Raw genomic sequence first — 18,357 nt, forward strand, 5'->3', positions numbered from 1 at the left:
GCTAACAAGCACCTCCTGGAGCTGAAGTCAGAGCTGGCCTCTTCCTTGGTTGTCATGGCAACGTCACTGACCTACCCTGTCCTGCAAATCCCTATGAGATGGGGAGGGGGATACGTGGGGGGGGGGGGGGTCCAGGCAAGCGCAGCCAGGGGGACATGTGGGAGGGGGTTTCAGGGTGCACGGCCAGGGGGACACGTGGGGGGAGGGTCCAGGCAAGCACAGCCAGGGGGACACGTGGGAGGGGGGTCCAGGGTGCACGGCCAGGGGGACACGTGGGGGGGGTCCAGGGTACACGGCCAGGGGGACACGTGGGGGGGGGTCCAGGTGAGCATACATTGAACAGAAGCACTGCGAGTGGTACCCTCAGCTGGTTTTCTGAAACACGAAAACCCTGGCAGAAGTGTACCTGTTGCCCGGGGAACGGGGAAATTCAAGTTGTTGCTGGAGTTCCTTTGGTGATCATGGATAGACGTGGAGCCCGGCAGAAGGCCCGTTCCAACCTGGTGAATGAACAGTTCTTGCTTCTTCAGCCATGACGCAGAGACGGGGAGACCCCCGGGCGCCTCTCCTGCCAGGCTCGGTGTCTGGGAAAAGGTGGCTGATGCCGGCACCCACTGCCACTAGCTGTGGTTCAACCCCCAACGTATGGAGTAATTTCCCATCTGGCATCCATTGCCACCAGAGCAACCGCTTGGGAAGAAACAAGCATGTGCCCATTTTACAGGTGAGAAAATTGAGTGCTGTGACCACGAAGCAGTGAGTACCGAGACTTTCACTTCGTCTTTGCTCGCTTGCTCTCTGCCCCCTGAGAAGCTTAATCTGTGATAGCGCTTGAATTTGCCAAACAGATTCAGTTCTTTCCCTTACTCTTAAGCTCTGGGGCGCTTTTAAAAGTCACCTTCCAAGTCCAGCACTTGCCAGTGAAATCCACCCAGGTGTCCCGCTTGCATCCAAGCTGAGCACGATTTGTTCCCCGGCCCCCCAACAAACCTGCTTCTTGCCATTTCCACCCATGCTGTTTTTGGCAGCTCCTTCCGCTAAGTGAGCCAAGCTCAAAACCCCAAAGTCAGCTTTGGCTTCTCCATCTTCCTCACCTGGGTTCCTGGGGACCTGTACACAATCCCTTTTCTATTCAGAGGCTCTGATTCAAAGCTTCTGGGGAGTGGGAGCAGGGAGCACGGTGCTTAACCGCAGAGGCTGCGGGGTCAGGGCGTCTGGGATCTTGCTGACTCCATGCCTGTGGGCTAAGCGCCTTCTCTCATCTGATCCTCACCACAGCCGTGTGAGGCTATTATTATTCTTAATATGATTCCCATTCTCGGCATAAGGCATTTTCCTCTGAGACATGAGTGCAGTGACATAATTTGCCCAAGGTCATAAGGATCGGCTGGACACAAGAGCCTCATTCATAACCAACACGCAAAGCTCCTTCCCACGTAGCTGTAGTTTCTTAAGAGCAGGGCCCGTTGCCCATGTTTTGCATCACAGAGTCTCAGGGGTGAGGACCTGACCGAGGGTCTGAGCTCAGAGCCAGCCAGCCCAGGTTTACCTCCCGCTGTGACACTTTCTCATTGTGTGACTTTGGGGAAACAACCAGAAAATACCTAGAGGTCTGTAGCTTGCTGAATAGTGGCCCTAACCCCCAGAATCTGGCAATGTGATTTCATCTGGAAAAGGTCTTTACAGGTGTAATCAAATTAAGGCTCTCGAGAGGAGACTATCCCGGGTTTCGAGTAGGCCCTCAATCTAGGGACAGGTGTCCTGAGAAGAGAAAGGCGGGACGAGATCTGACACAGACACACGCGGAGAAGAGGCCGTGTGAAGACGAGGCAGAGATTGGAGTGACACGGCCACAGGCCAGCAAAGGCGGGGAGCCACCACAAGCTGGCAGGGGTGAGGGCGAGTCGCCCCGGGGGGGGCCTCGGGAGGGTGGGAGCGCAGCCCGGCTGACGCTGTCCAGCCTCAGAACACGAGAGAACGCCTGTCTGTTGCTTGAGGCCAACAGGTGAGTTGTTTCGGCAGACCTGGGACACCAACCTATTTCTGAAATGGGCAACCCTACCAGTAACCGCGAGATAATGTGACTGAGAGCAGCCGGAACGGTCACGGGTACACAGTAGGCCCTCAATAAATGTTAGTGGAACCAAATTAAGATATCCTGAGTCATTACCTTGGAAAAGTTCTCCCCAGGACACACCTGGCTGACTGAGTTCTGTCTAGAGTATCAAGCTTGTAAAATGTTTTAACTTCAGAACCCAAGAGCCAGAAGGAAGAACCACGGGGAGGATCTCCTCGGAGCCCAGGTGTGGAGGATGAACGAGAAGCCAGCAGGGATGTCTGTGTCCTTGCAAGGCTGGTAACTAAGTGCTGGCCCTTCTCCAGCTCTGATGAGCCTGTCACGGTGGATTTCACAAAACATCTGTTTCGGGAACAAGCCTGTTGTTTCAGGCAAGCTCTAGAGATAATAGTATGTTTTTCCTATACGCAGCAGTGACATGTTCACTGAAGCTGAATATTTCTAAATGTGACCAATTTCTTAAGTGGCAGGAGCCCATCAAACTCTTCAAGAACTTGGACGGCATGTGGGCAGCCCGGGCCGTTCCCTTGGCGGCCACAGATCGGAAGCAACATTTGCTCCGGCTTGTAGGGGAGCGCTTGGGCAGCAGGCAGGGAGAGTGGGTAGGGAGTTCTCAGAAATGCGTCCCTCTAAAGGTTATCTTAATTCTGCAAGGGAGTCAGGTCCCTCGGCCTCATGCATATGGATGCAGCAGTAGTTGAATGATAACGTGCAATTTTTCTTCCTCATGTTAATTGACTTGGGTTGGCTACCGAGTGTTTGACGAGGAAACGCTATGCCGGCACACAGACCGATGATCCCCAGGACCCGAACGCAGCTTTGCTGGATTTGACTCACTTCCGGCCCAAGATAAGAACGCACGGGTGCGGCATCCCATGTGAAATGAGCAGACCGTGCCTTGGCATGAGATAGACGGAGCACCAGAAGGCAGACCAGCAGTCAGGGAGGCGCAGGGACGCTTTCTCTGTTGCCCCACAGGCAAAGGGGAAATGAGGATTCGCGAGATCCTCCAAGTAGCTTGTCCTCTCCTCCTTTGTCCTTGGGGTAGGAATCTGATCCGAGGAGAGGGGCTCCCGCCCCTTGAGTGGGCAGATGAAGGCCAGAACGCACCTGCCCTCACAGGCCACCTCTTCCTGTCCTGGCTGCTGTGCGCCTTGGGAGTCAGGCCTGAACGATGTGGGGGTACCCAGGCAGCGCCAGCCCACAGCGGGGGTCTGGAGCGAGCCATGCCCCATTGCCATTAGTCTGCTTTAGCCTTGGCCTCCAGAACCTACTCCAGGTCTCTGCATTCCGGGCTCTGCATGGCCCCAGTGTCCTCCCTCTTCTCACCATCTTGAGGCTGGAGTCCCAGCATGCCATGGGGTCAAGCCCCTCCTGCCTGACCGCTAAGCCCCCAAGGCCAGGTCTGTATAGCACAGAAGGCGGTGACTCTTGTCCAGCTTCCCCTGAACACCCTATGCCCCGCAGACTGCTTCCAGAGAGAGAGAGAGAGAGAGAGAGAGAGAGAGACGGGGCAACACAACCAATGCAGTTAGAAAGGAAAGAGCTTCAAGTCACAGGGACTGGGGGTGGTCCTCCTCCCGTATGTAGACACGGACCGAGCTCTGGCGACAGGGAGTGGTTTCTCCAAGGTTTCCTGGCTTTACAGGTCAGGAAGAGTCCAGGTTTCCCATTTCCCAGTGCAGTTTGCTGTGACAATATCCTTGCCACTTCTTTCGGCTAATATCAATCAGCTCTGTGCAGACAGGGCCGCTGTCTGTCTCGTTTCTGACTCTCTGGCAGCAGCAGCAGCTTGGGACCGGGCCAAGCAGGAGCTCCATAACTGTTATTCAGGCTTGGCTGAAGAGATCTCCTTTGTAAAAGAAATCAGATGCAGACCTGTTCCTGAAGCCAACACAAAGGTGTAATTTCAGGATTCTACAGACACCTCAACTACCAGAAGGGAGAGCTGTATCTGCCTATAAAATGGTGCGGAAGTAGAGAAGAATGTGAAATTTACTTGTCGCGTCACTGGGTTGATTTGTTCCCTGCATAACTATGATCTTGTGTCCGTACAGGATCAGCCGCTGTTTATCAGGGACTGTGGCATCCAGGCCCTGCCCTGGGGACCCTGAACACAGGTCCTATTTAGTCTTGCCCTCATCTCTGCCAGGTAGAAATTATTGGGCCCACTTTACAAGTGGCTTGCCCAAAGCCACACAGCCCACAAGCGCTAGGGCATGGATTCTAGTTAGGTCTGTGCTGTTTTACCAAAGTCAGGGAGTTCTGACGTAAGAAAGAGCAATGCTATGCAATGATGTGTAATGATAATTTACTCGGTGCCAGGCAAGTGATGGGTGTGAACCCATCTAATTCTCACAGCAACCCCATGAAGGGTCATCTCCACCTTGCAGGTGAGGAAAAATAGGCCCAGAGATGCCAAGTCACTTTGCCATGGGATCCTAGCCAGTCTGGAACCCAGGGAAGAGTGAGAGGCGGGGAGACCTCAGGATAAGAGGCAGAAATACAAGAGGGCCTCTGGGGCTGGGCTGGACTCGATAGTCATGTGACTTCGAGTAAATTACTTAAAACGAATTGTAAAACATTTTCATAAAGCAGACATAACATAAACTTTACCGTTTTAGTCATTTTTTAAGGGTACCGTTCAGGGCTATTAAGTACATTCATACTGTTGTGCAACACTCACCACCATCCACGTCCAGAACTTTTCCACGTTCCCAGACGGAAACTCTGTGTCTGTTATACATGAACTCCCCATTCCCCACATCCCCAGCCCCGGCAACCATCATTCTACTTCCTGTCTCTATGAATTTGACCACTTTAGGAACCTCCTGGTGAGTAAGTGGAACCATATAGTATTTGTCCTTTTGTGTCCGATTTATTTCACGTAGCACAATGTCCTCAAAGTTCATCCACGCTGTGGCAGGTGTCAGAACCTCCTTCCTTTTAAAGGCTGAATAATATTCCTTTGTGTGCACATACATCTTGTCTACCCGGTCTTCCGTCCCTGCATGGTCACTTGGGCTGCTGCCACCTGCTGGCTGTTGTGAGCAGTGCAGGTATGGACATGGGTGCCCTTGGACAAAACGCTTTTGAGCTCATCAATTGCCGCTCCCAAAACTGAGCCGCCAGCTTTGCTCGCGACTCAGAGAAGATATTTAACACCCACACAGTGCCTGGGTCAGAAACCAGACAGAAGAGAGTAACTCCCAAACCCCACAAGTAGCCCAGTCTTGTTCCTCTGTCACCTCGGTCCACCCACTTCTCTCCATCTCCACTGCTGCTCCCCAGAATCTAAGCTGCCATCACCTGTCACTTCAATGGTGGGTCACCTGAATTTCAACAGCCCCATCACGAGTCTGCCTGCTTCCAGCTTCCCCTTCCAACACATCTTCCATATCATAGCCAACCGGCAGACCTGACCATGTCACCCCGCGGCCCTGAACCCGTCCCTGGCTCTCCCACTCACTTCCTTCCAGTGCTTGTGGAAACGTCCCCTTCCCCGACAGACCTCCCCTGGCCGCTCTGCTTACAGCTGTGACGCCCACTCCTCGCCAGCCTCTGAGTGCCCGCCTTGCTCCGTTCTTCACCACAGCCGTGCTGCCATTCATCAGAGCATAGATTTTACTCGTTTACTTCGCTGATGTCCGTCTCCTGCCCTCTTACCACCCCCAACCCCAATAAATAATGTGAGTTTCACAAAGGAAGACATTTGTGATGGTTCTGTTCACCACTGGCTCCTCAGTCCCGGCACACAGTAGGCCCTCACTGAATATTGGCCAAGTGCGTGAATGCATGAATGACTGACTCCCCTCTGCCTGCAGGGTCACTGGCCCAGTCAAGTCCTTTCACGTGCCGGCTCTGTCCCCTCCAGCCCCTGTCCTTCCACATCCCCATGTGAACTCCAGCCAGACCACAAAGCTCTCCAAGTCCTTCCGCTGTATACTCACCCTGGGGCTTTTGCACGTGCTGTGGCCTCTGCCTGGAAAATGTCATTGCCCCCACCTTGCGCTGCCCTTCTGCGGGTGTGGGTGACCTCTTCACTGTGCTTCACAACGCTACTTTTCTCTCTTTTCTGAAGACTTTTCCACACTGTACTATGACTGCCCATGTGCTTGTCTCTAGCTGTTTCTAAACTGCTGGTTCCACGGGGGCTGGATCATCTTGTTTGCTCTCAGATTCTCGGGGCGCTGAGCATGCTGTCCAGGCACAGAAAATGTCAAGGGAGAAAGGGAGCCAAGCTCTTGAGTCTCAGCTGCCTCCCCTGTGGAGCGATGGCAAAGCTGATCCTGCAGGGCACCAAGGGGTGGACACGGCATGTGGTCTGTGTGACATCTGCCACCGTGCCCGGCATTGGGCAGGCATTTCACACCCGACGCTAACGTTAACGGAGGGTTCGCATGCACTGACGGAGGACCTGCTGTTTTCACTGTTCTAGAAGCCACCAGCTGATGTCCTGCCATCGTTTGTCACCTCTGGGGGCCACACCGATTAAGTGTCAGCCCCAGAGAGAATTCCTGTCCTTCCCTGTCCCAGCCATCCCATTTTGGCAGCTTGCCCGCTGAGCAGAGAAAACCTCCGAGTCCGCTCTCTTCTCAGAACCAACTGTGTTTATTACCAGCATGTCACGGAATTGAGAACGTCTAGGGATTCCAGGGACCAGCGGTGCTGATCTCTCATTTTACACCTAGGACACAGGTTTAGAGAGGTCTTCTGACTTGCTCACGGCTACGCAGCTAGTTCGGGACCTCATTTTCTCTTTCCTTTTGGCAGAAGTTTAATTCTGTCTGGTTGAAACTGTGGGGACCCTGAGGAATTTGGCAGGTTAGTCTAAAACTCTCACTTGGGCTGACCCAGTGAGACCAGTATTCTCACTGTGCCATGAGCGAAGAGAGGGGACACGTTTAACTTCTGTGACCTGCCAACTAACAGCATCAAGTCAGTTTTAGGTGTTGGGAAACTCTTGTCCCAGGGACCTTGTCTGCTCTCCAAACAGAAGAAATAGAAGGGACTATTGACCCTCTCACTCTATCCCCCTAGACAACTGGCCACCAGTGAAGGGATGGTGATGTCCCGCCCTGACCACCACCACTCTCCTTGGACAGCTCCTCCACGGAGAACACCTCTGCCTGCCCGAAAGTGTGCTTCCCTTTCTAGGGGCACAGGACCTTTGCTCAGACTGCTTTTGGGGGGGAAGAAGCAGGAGCAGGGTGGGGGGGTCTGGCACTCAGGCACTGGCAGAAGGATCAGGGAGGCAAGGGAGGGGTGGCCTGGTTGGAAGTGAACCCAGAACTCCCTCTCACTTAGAGGGAGTCATCAGCCGCCTCCAACAGACTAATTCACAACCCCTGGTCCCAGAGGAAATCATTATGCCTAATTATTATTATTAGGCATAATGACTAATTAGTAAAAATAGCTACCATTTACCGAGTGCCAACTTATGCCTGGTACTTAATGCATATTATTTCTCTTTTCCTATTTTACACTTCTTTATTTTCTATTTTCCTAATTATCAAGTCAATATAGGTTCATGGAAAAAAATATTTAAAGATACCAAAAAAGCAGAAAAAGGGGGTAAAATTCACCCTTTGTTTCACCATCCACCTTCAGCCACTGCTAACGTACTGGAGTTTTCTTTCCAGGATTTCATCTGTCTTTCCGTTTCTCTTTCTCGTTGTGTGCGCGCACACAGTATGTGAGATTTACCACAGCTGTGATCACATTCCCCCCCACCCCCCCAAATCCCTTCTAACTCCCACAGTGATCCTGTGAGTTGGGCGCCATTATCTCCATTTCACAGATCAGGAACCTGAGGCTCAGAGAAGATAAGTAATTTGTCCACAGTCGCACAGCAGACAAAGGGTTGGATGGGAATGCCTATCAAGCCTTTCTGCTGCTGAAACCTGTCTCCCCACCCCCCGCCAACTCTGCCGTGTTGCTTCCCACACACTAAGGGAGAATCGGGGTCAGTTCTAATTACATCTCTGCTTCTGCGACCCCGTTCGTCTGCCCGTGCCCGCCGGACCACACTCTAGGAGTTTTGGAGGCACAGAAACCGAGAGGCGTAGCCACAGGTGTAGGAGATGTAGACGAGTTTGGCTACGTCGACTCCACTGGCCAGTACCTGACTACGGGAAGCTGTGATGAAGGCATTCTGTCAGAGACCGGAGGGAATCTGTGTTTTCTGTCCGTATAGATATCTGGAAAGCTGAAATCAGAAAGCATAATGAACTACTGTTTGCAAGCTGGTGGGCACAAGACAAACGCACGTAACTTCTACAGGGCAACTGAGAGATGCTCAGGATGCCTCCGGGGGGGCCTGCAAAGGGCCTGGACACCACACTCCCCGGAGGGGAGGGGGCCGTGAGAACCCGGGTTCCACATTTCCTCAAATGGTTGGAACAAAGCCCGAGGGCACAGGCGTCTCTAAGTTGGCACCGAGCGTGATAAGCGGGCAAGATAAACGTGTGGCCCCTCGAGCACGGGGCAGAGGGGAGGTGAGACGAATAAGACAGTGCCCCTGCCTGCACGGGCTGCCAACTGGCGCAGGGAGACACCTAGAGAGAGTTCCATTACGATGCAGTAAGGCCGAGACATAGCTACAGAAAACCTTTTTGTTCAAAAAGCCGCCAGGAAGGGGATTCGTGACTGAGAAGACGCTGTGTGACGAAGGGCAGGAACGACCTGATTAAAGCCCGTTCCCAAAATGTTACGTTCAGACCGACATGCAACAATAAAGGCAGAGAACGAAAGACTATATCTTATCTTTATCTTATCTGTCTCAAATTTAGGAACGGTAAGTTGCCACACTTGGTCCCTTGATATTTTCCAGGATCTTCCTCCCTCGCAGTGTGAACAAGATGTCTAGAGTATGTTTTGCTTTGCTGCAGACAACGTTCACCTTGAGCCTTATTTCTGCACGCATGGGCACGCGCGCGCGTGTGTGTGCACACGTGTGTGTGTGTGTGTGTGTGTGTGTGTGTGCCACCATCTGAAGGTTCAGTCATCTCTAACCTAATAACCAGGAGCTGTTGACTCTACCTTCTGGATCCTACCAGAGCCACAGGATGCTGTGAATGTGCACGGCTTGGAACGTTCCCACCTTCCGTTAGGGGCTCAGATCCAGAGGTATTTCCTAACATCCACCCCTGCTAGTGCTGGGGGCCTCAGCCCTGCTTCCTGACTCCTGGAGGAGCCGCCACCCCATCGGCCCACCTCCCCCTGGGACCCGCTCTCCTCTTGACAAATGGGGGAGGTCAGTTCTGAAGCCCCAGGCGCTGCCCCCTCAGCTCCCTAGCTCACTCACCCTCCTCTGTTCTGCCTTTCCTTCTCCCCCTTCCTTGCTCACTGCCCAGACCCTCTTGTTCTAATTATTCCCGACAGGAGTGACTCACGCTTCTCAGATGTAGGAACAGAAATGTTGTGGCTGCACTGAAAGGTATGCGGAAGGAAATCAGCAGACGCCTGAACTTCAGCCAGGGGGACGAGCAAGGATGACCGCACAGGCCCCAGTGCGGCAGGAGGGGGGAGCCCCTCCTCTGACCTTCTGGAAGAGGCCGAGGCATCCAGCTTGGGTTCAAATCCCAACTCTGCCTCCCGGACGCTGGGGGACATTGGGCAAGTCACTTGGCTTGTCTGATCCTTTGTTTTCTCATCCTTCAAATGAGGATAATATCTCTCTTGCAAGTTGTTGTAAAGATTGTGATATTTTATATAAACATAAGTATACATATATATATGAGATTATATATACATATTTTTTATAAGTCATTTCAAAGCGTTCACTTTACACACATGCACGCACACACACACCCCCTAGGTTTAAACAGTGGCTTACACAGGGCAGTCCCCCACCTCTCTGGGCTGGCCGTGTCTACACTTCATAAATCTGTCACATAGAACAAATGCACTGGTGTAATAGAGAGTATCAGATAAACGTAAAGTATTTAAAGAAAATACTGAGGTGTATTTTTTCTTCTGTGCTTTGAGCGGAGTAATATTTATCCTGTCATTTTACAGCTTAGGGGCTTGCTGGTTTTCCCAGCACAGCTCAGGGATACCAAATATAACGTGGGTTAAATATACAGGCCGACTTGGCTTCACACACTGTGTATGAAAATGAAACATAAACGGCTCGGATTCCCACATTCCTGACAGAGCCATCTTTGCAAACAGCATTTTCTCTTTGAAGAAAGTACTAGCAACTAAAAATGTTCCCATGTTTAATAATGATCGTCAAAGGGACATGGACAACGTCTTGTCTTTTATACATTATTACGCATTTAGTATACGGTTCATCTGGAGTGACACCAGCCAGCCCCTCGCAGCTGGAGACCCGCAGAGCCCTGACCCTCTGCCAACCGGCTCAGTACTGTCCACACCTGGGGCCAGTCCCAGCCCAGCAGGTGGAAGCTCAATGGTCTTCACCCTGGCATCATTCTTTCTGCTCTAAGCCTGGAATCCTCATGCCTAAGAGGAAACTCAGATTCTAGCAGCTACCAACCCCTTATGGAGATGGTCAATTCCATCCAGTGGGGTTCCTGCCTCAGTGCCCGTTTGGTATTCTAGGAGTTTCCCACCAGGACAACACCCTGACCATTACCCCTGCCCGTGCCAAGTCCTCGCCTGCTGCCTCTTCTTCCGGGACGGCAGGTGCCATTCTTCCGTACACTTTGTGCTGTCTGGGTCCAGCTGTGAATGACCTGAGCTCATGAAACCATGAGGCCACCAGCAACTAGTTGACGTGTTGACTGGCACCTGGCCTCCCATGCTCCTCCTGCCATCGTGGCAGCTATGGACCCAGGCGAGTCCAAGCTGTGGTTGGTCACGCTCTTTCACTCTGAAGAGCTCTGCGACTGTTCTGTGTCATGTTGCCCAAGCCCTCAAACCTCAGAATGTGCTGGCCTGTGCCGTCCATTCCTACCCAGCGGTCCCCTCTAACATTGCTGGTTTTAATGCTGTAATATCACATTTCCTGATACACGCAAGTGTATATACACACACAAATATAAAAACATAGGTGAGATCACACGACTCTCAAACATCATCTCACTATCAGAAATGATCACTGCTAATATTCTGGTAAATTCCCTTCTACTCCTATGCACATAATTTTGTCACATAGTTGAAATCATACTATACACAAAATTTTGTGGCCTAATTTTTATTTGACGTTGTGTTATAAGCATGTATCTGTCATGTCACCAAAATTATTTATGGAAATCTTTTTTTTTTTTTTTAATGTTTATCTTGAGAGAGAGAAAGAGACAGAGCATGAGCAAGGGAGGGGCAGAGAGAGAGAGGGAGTCACAGAATCTGAAACAGGTTCCAGGCTCCGAGCTGTTAACACAGAGCCTGACGCGGAGCTCGAACTCATGAATCGTGATATCAGGACCTGAGCTGAAGTTGGATGCTCAACCAGCTGAGCCACCCAGGCGCCCCTTATAGAAATCTTTCATGACCGAGTGACTTCCCTCAAGCTAATGGCTATTTCAATTGTTTCTGGTTTTTCACTACTTGGATATACATATTTAGACAATACATCTCTCTCATAATTTTGGATTATATCTTTGGTATAAATTCCCAGAAGTGAAATTTCTCAGTCAACGGGTATTAACATTTTTAAGGCCCTTGTTCTATAATCTTGCTTTAGTCCATGACCTTCTAAATTGCTAGAGAATGAAATCATAGTCATCAGTTCAAAGCTTTTCTATCTATAATCTTTTGGTTGCCATGAACTTAACTACTGAAATCACAATAAAATAGGGTGACACATTTTTCTATTAATTTCAACACAAATATGGGTTTAAAAATATTTCACATAGGAGTGTGTGGAACTAGAAGTAATGAGATTAAGCAATATTTTCAAGTGACCCACAGTTTCTTTCCTACTAATAAGAAATAGTCATTGAGATTTGTATCTCTAATTATTTTTTAGATTCTTCTTCTCACAGCTATGAATCTGAATCTGAGTCAGCACCCTAAACAGCCAGAATTGGAAACAGCGAACTCTATTTTTGAGTTTCTTATGTAGAATGTGAACTTGGGATGAGCTGCTCAGAATTCATTTATGTAATAATTTTTTTTTTTGAAATATCTGTCTTCTCTGTGAACCCTCCCATGATTTCTCCAGGAAAAATTAACTACCCTTCCTCCCATAGCTCATCACTAGTGCCTCATTTAACACTTGCTATGGTCTTCATCATATTTGAGTTATTTGTTCAACTTACCCATCGGCTGGGAGCTCCTAGAAGGAACAACCTAGTGTGATTCCCAAGACGTAGCAGAAAGACCAACATACAATAGGCATGCATAAACAGGATGAGGATCCATTTTCAATTTGCCAGGGAGCATGTGGATTCTGCCTTGCTCGGAATCTGGTGCATAGGATGGATCCGAAAGAAGAAACGGAAGCAGGTCCATTGCCAGCTCGGAGGCTGTCCACAGAGCAATAGTCAGAAAACAAGAAAAAATACCAGAAAAAAAATGTCTGTGGTTCCAAAACGAGAGAAGACCCCATTCATTATTTCACAGATATTTATGGATTACTTCCCAGGTAGTAGGATGGTGTTAGATGATGGAATCCAGAGAGGGAGAGGAAGCTCCTTCTGCCTTCCCAGAGCTCAAGGGGAAATAACAATGGAGGTTGGTTGCCGTGGTCCTACTAAAAGGTTATCCACGGATGGGGGAGAGGACATGTGCAAAACCGGGATAGACTAAGAGATAGTCTGGTCCTACATTCATCAAAGACCACCACCTTCAGTCAGTTATCTGCAGATCATTCAAGATTCTTCCAAACAATCACCACGCTGTGTCTAGAACATCCGCTCACTATTTCCATGTGGCAGCAAACTTTAAGGATGGGCAAGCCCTTTGAAATCTGCTAAATCTTACTACAAATTTCTCTAGGAAGTCTTACATAGAAGCTGGTTGGCCATGAAAAATCTATTACCTCTAACCAAATGGATATTTTAAAATATGTTATATATAATTGGGAGAAAAATGTCTAAGGCCTAAGGGTAAAGATTCATTAAGAAAAAGCGCAGAGGGGTGGGAAGCTTGGGAGTAAGACAGCCAGGAATAAAATTCCTGGGCTGCTGGTTCTTGGTCCTTCCACCTTTTTTTTTTTTTAATTTTTTTTTTCAACATTTATTTATTTTTGCGACAGAGAGAGACAGAGCATGAATGGGGGAGGGGCAGAGAGAGAGAGAGACACAGAATCGGAAACAGGCTCCAGGCTCCGAGCCATCAGCCCAGAGCCCGACGCGGGGCTCGAACCCACGGACCGTGAGATCGTGACCTGGCTGAAGTCGGACGCTTAACCGACTGCGCCACCCAGGCGCCCCATCTTGGTCCTTCCACCTTAACAAAATGCTTCACCTTTCTGGGGATCAGCATTTTCATCTGTAAAATAGGGATGATGATACCTATGTCCTACAGAAGGAAGAAATAAAAATGGGAGTACGAAGAAGAGGGCTGTCCATGCAGGTGAGGCACAGACATCTAGCACCCAAACATAAGGCAGGTGCATTGCTTAAGGGAAAAGAGAATTCTGGTGAGACCAGCTGTCAGGTGACTTGGATGCCAGTCCCAGATTCTCCCACAGTAGCCACAAGACCCAGACAATTCCATTCCCTCTAACAACCTCCATTTTCCCAACTGTAACATGAAAAGGTTGGAGGAGGCGACCTTATGGCTCCTTCAGGTTCTGACAGTTAAGCGGATCCTTTGTTTCCCTCTTCTAGAGTGTGTGAGGTGTTGGGGCGCCTGGGTGGCTCAGTCGTTTGAGGGCCTGACTCCTGATTTCAGGCTCAGGTTGTGATCCCAGGGTCTTGGGATCGAGCCCCACATGGGGCTCTGAGCTGAGCATGGAGCCTGCTTGGGATTCTCTCTCCCTCTCTCTCTCTCTCTCTCTCTCTCTCTCTCTCTCTCTCTCTCGCTTTCTTCCCCCCCCCCAACTCGCGCATGCACATGAACTCTCTCTCTCTCAAAAATAGAAAGAAAGAAAGAAAGAAAGAAAGAAAGAAAGAAAGAAAGAAAGAAAAGGAGGAAGGAAGGGAGGGAGGAAGAAAGAGAGTGTGGGGCAGGGGACAATCCCCAGCTAAGAGCATTGCCAACCCAGCCATCAGGACTGACCCGCCTGCAGACTGCCTTGTCTCCAGGTTGGAGACTGCCCGCCCAGCTCACCACACAGAGTAATTAATTACTACTTGTGAAAGATCCCACCACGTGCTGGTGTTTCATGAGCAATGAAGAGAGACCCATCTCCCATTTTGACAGTGCTGCACTGAACATTCATAAAATATTGAAGTAACTAATGAAGTCATTTTTCATTTCAATGGTGGTTGTCTCTACTTATCTCTACATTTGTGTGTCCGTCCAGTCACAGATTTCTTGAACTAGTCAGAGCGCCTATTATGGGGAACAGACATGCAGACGTGTTGCTTGTCCTCGGCTGGGGCTCCAGGCCCGTCCCCTTGGTATGTAGGTGGCCGTGTTCTCCCTGGGTCTCCACACTGTCCCCTCTCTGTGTGGCCCTGTGTCCAAATTTCCTCTCCTTGTGAGGACACCGGTCCTATAGGATTAGGGCCCACCCTAATGACCTCATTTTAACTTGATTATCTCTATAAAGACCCCATCTCCAAATAAGGTCATATTTTGAGTCACCAGGGGTTAAGATTTCAATCCATACATTTTGAGAGTGATGTTATTAAGCCAAATAAGGGAGTCAACTTATTCATTCATTTGTTTGTGCATTCATTCTTCCAACCCTAATCGAGTCCCTACTATGTGCCAGACATTGCACTGGGTACTGGCGATCCAAAGGCAGTCTTAGCACAGAGGAGTTCAATTTGGCAGAAGCATCACCCACACAGACAGGTCACTGAGTGTGGCATACATGTGAAGCATGAGGTGGGCACAGGGACAGAGCAGCTCTCTGCTCCCCGGAGGGTTCAGGGCCACTTCCAAGGCTTCCATGAGGTAGCCAAGAGATGAAAGGCTTGGGTAGAGCCTTCAGGTGGCAGGGAGAGAGGGAGGGAGGGAGAGAGAGAGAGAGAGAGAGAGAGAGAGAGAATTATTCCTGGATCTCATGCAGAGGACACGGCATGCGTGAACAAACAAGAGCTTGGCACGAAGGGCATAATTTTGGAACTCAAGAAATGGGGACGGAGCCTAGGGCATGTGTTTGCAGCAAGAGAGGAGAGATTTAGGGTAAAGACTGATGTGGTAATTCTCATGTAAAAACCATGTAGTTGAGAAATCTCTCCCCTGTCCAAACCCAGACACCCAAGCACTTCCTCTCTCTGTTTAAAACACTACTAAGAACTAGGAGGCGAGAGAGAAGCCCTCCCTCTCAGAGAAGCTCAAATGCAGATCCCAAAGTTCATGCCCTGAAGTTTATGTCTGTGAGTGAGGCCAGCCTCTTGCGGCATCGCTCTTACCCCTATATACTCTTACTCTACACACAATGCTGACGACTTGGTGAGCTCATCTTCAGACCATCACATAGCACAGTACAGCCAGCAAATAGAAGGGACGCCACAGGATGCCACAGTCATGCAATGTGCAGTGTAGGAAGTGACAGCCTGAAGGCAGAGGAGGAGGTAGAAAAACCCTTCAGAGCACTTCTGGGGCACCGATACATCGCAGAACAATTTAAAATCAGTTTGCAGAAGCATCATTCAATTAAAAAGCCAAATTCACTGAAATGTATTTGAGAAGCCAAGATACCCAGCAAGACTGAAAGGGTTGGGTGTTTAAAGGGTTAAACACAGACCATTTAGAAAACCAAGGACTCCAACTCCCCAGGGGTGCCCAATAGCCCCAGACCCATAGGACCTGTTTGAGGCAAATGAGTGCTCATGGGCTGGGCTCCGTGTTTTCTGTTGGAAGGGGCTTCAGGAATCACTTGGGCCAAAGTCTCCCTTTAGGCCCAAGAAAACGAGGCTCAGTGTGGGGCAAGGACTTGCCTGGAACCGCCCAGCAAGAGCAGAGAGCTTGAGCTGCAACTGGCTTCTCTTGACCCTGCCTCCTAGGGCTTTAGGGAAACACCAGGTGAGGGCATTTGGGGCAGCTCCGCAAAGCAGGACCCAGGAGGACTCTGAATCCCGGAGATGTTCTGGGCTAGTGGAGAGAGGGGGCTGGGGCATGTCGGGTCCTGGGGTCGGGAGGACTGCTACGGCCACTGTGACAATCCTTCCTGCAGCTCAACAGTCCCATTACCTCTCTGGACCCTCCAAGCAAGGCGGTAAGGTAAGCAGGGCAGAAATTATTATCTCAACGTGCAGATAAGGCAACTGAGGCCCATAAGGGGAGAGCTACTTTGTCCACATGATAGAATGTGCAGGGTTGGAACAACAAATGTCATTATAATATTATATATAATAATATTATATACAATTATAAATTATTATATGCAACGAATTATATAATATATAAATAATTATATATTTAATGTATAATATTAATTATATTATATATTTTATGTATATTATATTAATATGATATATATTAATATATTATATAATATATAATATATATAATATGCAACGAATTATATAATATATAAATAATTATATATTTAATGCATATTAATTATATATTATATTTTATATATACAATATGATATATTAATATATTATATATTATATAATATATATAATATGTAATGAATTATATAATATATAATTATATATTTAATGTATAATATTAATTATATATTAATTATATATATAATTATATATTATAAATATAATATATATATTATATATGTGTGTGTATATAATATATATATTATTTAGTCATTACTTGGGCCAAAGCATGTCACCGAGCGGCAGTGAGCATCCAATGGCTCTATTTCAGATGCTAACCCCCATTATAGTTGCCTCTCTTTCTGCCAGTGCAGTAAACGTCCCCGCTTTTTGTGCAGCCCTTTAGAAACTTTCCAGTTCCTTCACAGTTTCCTTGTCAGCTGAGCGTAACAGTTTGGAAAACAGTGGTGCCTCATTACAGCTTCAAACCAAACACCAATTCCAGCTCTGTAGAGCAGCGGTTTTCTTTAGAACACATTTATCACTAAAACAAAGGGCTGTGGGCTTGGGAGCAAGCGATGTTTTGAGCTGTCAAGACAGCTGGAGATGTTTGGGAAAACAATTTTTTTTTTTTTTTGAGATAATGCTTGCTTTGTAGGTAGGTACAATTTCAATTTTTTTCCCCCGTAAATTTACATTTTTTAGATTGCACGGGAAAGAACCGGGATATCTTTGATCGTCTCAAATATAATTACTGTTTTGACTACTAAGTCAACTTTGCGATACTTAAAAAAAAAAAGGCGAGTCACCAAATATAACCATGCAGTATGCATTTCCTCATCATTTTAAAAGGCATATGGTGGCTTTTTTGTTAAATGAGAGAGCGAGTAGGAATACTGCAGGTATTTTTTTTTTAACGGGTCGTCAACTGTGGTGCACATGCTAATGGGTGCACAGCTGTATATGACCATGCACCTATATTTAAATAAAGCCTGAGACCTTGCCAAGTACATCCACCCCTGTTTTGTCCCTGGTCCTCACAGCGGCGCCGTGAGGGAAACAGGGTGAAGATGGCCAGATGAGGCATCTGAGCATTTATTCGACAAATATTTACAACTTTCTACTCTGTGACAGGCCCTACACCCGGGACTCAGGGGAGAGAAACACCTAGTGCCCCTGCTCCCAGGGAGCTCGCGTGGGGCCATATGTGGGGACTGGGCTCCCGGCTGTGTGGACCTCCTCACCCAGGACATTTGCCACTCTAGGACCTGCTTCCTCTCAAACCTGCAACCCATTCAACTCAAGAGTGGGACTTTCTTTTGGAAGAGCTGCCTTCTGGTCCGGGTGTCCTGAGTACCTTGACGGGGCGACTGGCACCATGTGGTGGCCACTGGGCCGCTGTGGCCAAGCTGAGGAATCATCTGGGACACTTCAAACCCAGGTCTTCAGGGGGTGCGCCCACCTGAAGAGACACTCCATCCTTAGGACCCCCCCCGCCCCTCCTCCCCACCTAATAGTACCTCCGTGTTTATAATCCTCCCAATACAAAATGTCTCTGCACACCTCTCTGCCTTTGTATAAGCTGTCCCTGCTGCTCAGAATGCCCTTCTCTGCCCATATACCATGCGAGCCTCTCTATGTCATTAAAACCCAACAGATGTCACTTCCTACAGGGCACACTGCTCCTGCTTTGCATCAGCTCTGAGCCATGTTCAGGATTCCACTTCAGACATGTCACCCTATATTGTG

At 48.9% G+C, this 18,357-nt stretch overlaps 1 protein-coding gene and 2 long non-coding RNA genes across 12 annotated transcripts in view; 1 reads left to right on the forward strand and 2 right to left on the reverse strand.

The window, feature by feature from the left end:
- The window catches only part of TTLL11 (tubulin tyrosine ligase like 11), a 240,147-nt gene that overhangs the window by 54,091 nt on the left and 167,699 nt on the right, over positions 1-18,357 (reverse strand). For 8 of the 10 annotated variants that reach the window (XM_086683916.1, XM_086683912.1, XM_086683910.1 and 5 more), the window contains one exon: positions 8,202-8,285. The exons of 1 other annotated variant lie outside the window; for it this stretch is intronic. In XM_086683916.1, coding sequence (XP_086540042.1) covers positions 8,202-8,285 — 84 coding nt within the window. Of the gene's footprint in view, positions 1-6,027; positions 7,788-8,201; positions 8,286-18,357 lie in introns of those variants that run through there. One more of the 10 variants, XM_086683919.1, reaches the window with a different exon arrangement.
- Positions 6,718-9,815, forward strand: LOC147575037 (uncharacterized). Its single transcript, XR_015243031.1, has 3 exons — positions 6,718-6,901; positions 9,103-9,205; positions 9,461-9,815. It is a non-coding gene; the product is annotated as an uncharacterized LOC147575037 (long non-coding RNA).
- LOC147575038 (uncharacterized) lies at positions 9,013-16,430 on the reverse strand. Its single transcript, XR_015243033.1, has 2 exons — positions 13,439-16,430; positions 9,013-13,193 (listed from the first exon to the last, which is right to left on the reverse strand). It is a non-coding gene; the product is annotated as an uncharacterized LOC147575038 (long non-coding RNA).

The sequence above is a fragment of the Puma concolor genome, chromosome D4 (genome assembly GCF_028749965.1).
Source record: "Puma concolor isolate L17-30 chromosome D4, mPumCon1.1.hap2, whole genome shotgun sequence".
NCBI lineage: Eukaryota > Metazoa > Chordata > Mammalia > Carnivora > Felidae > Puma > Puma concolor.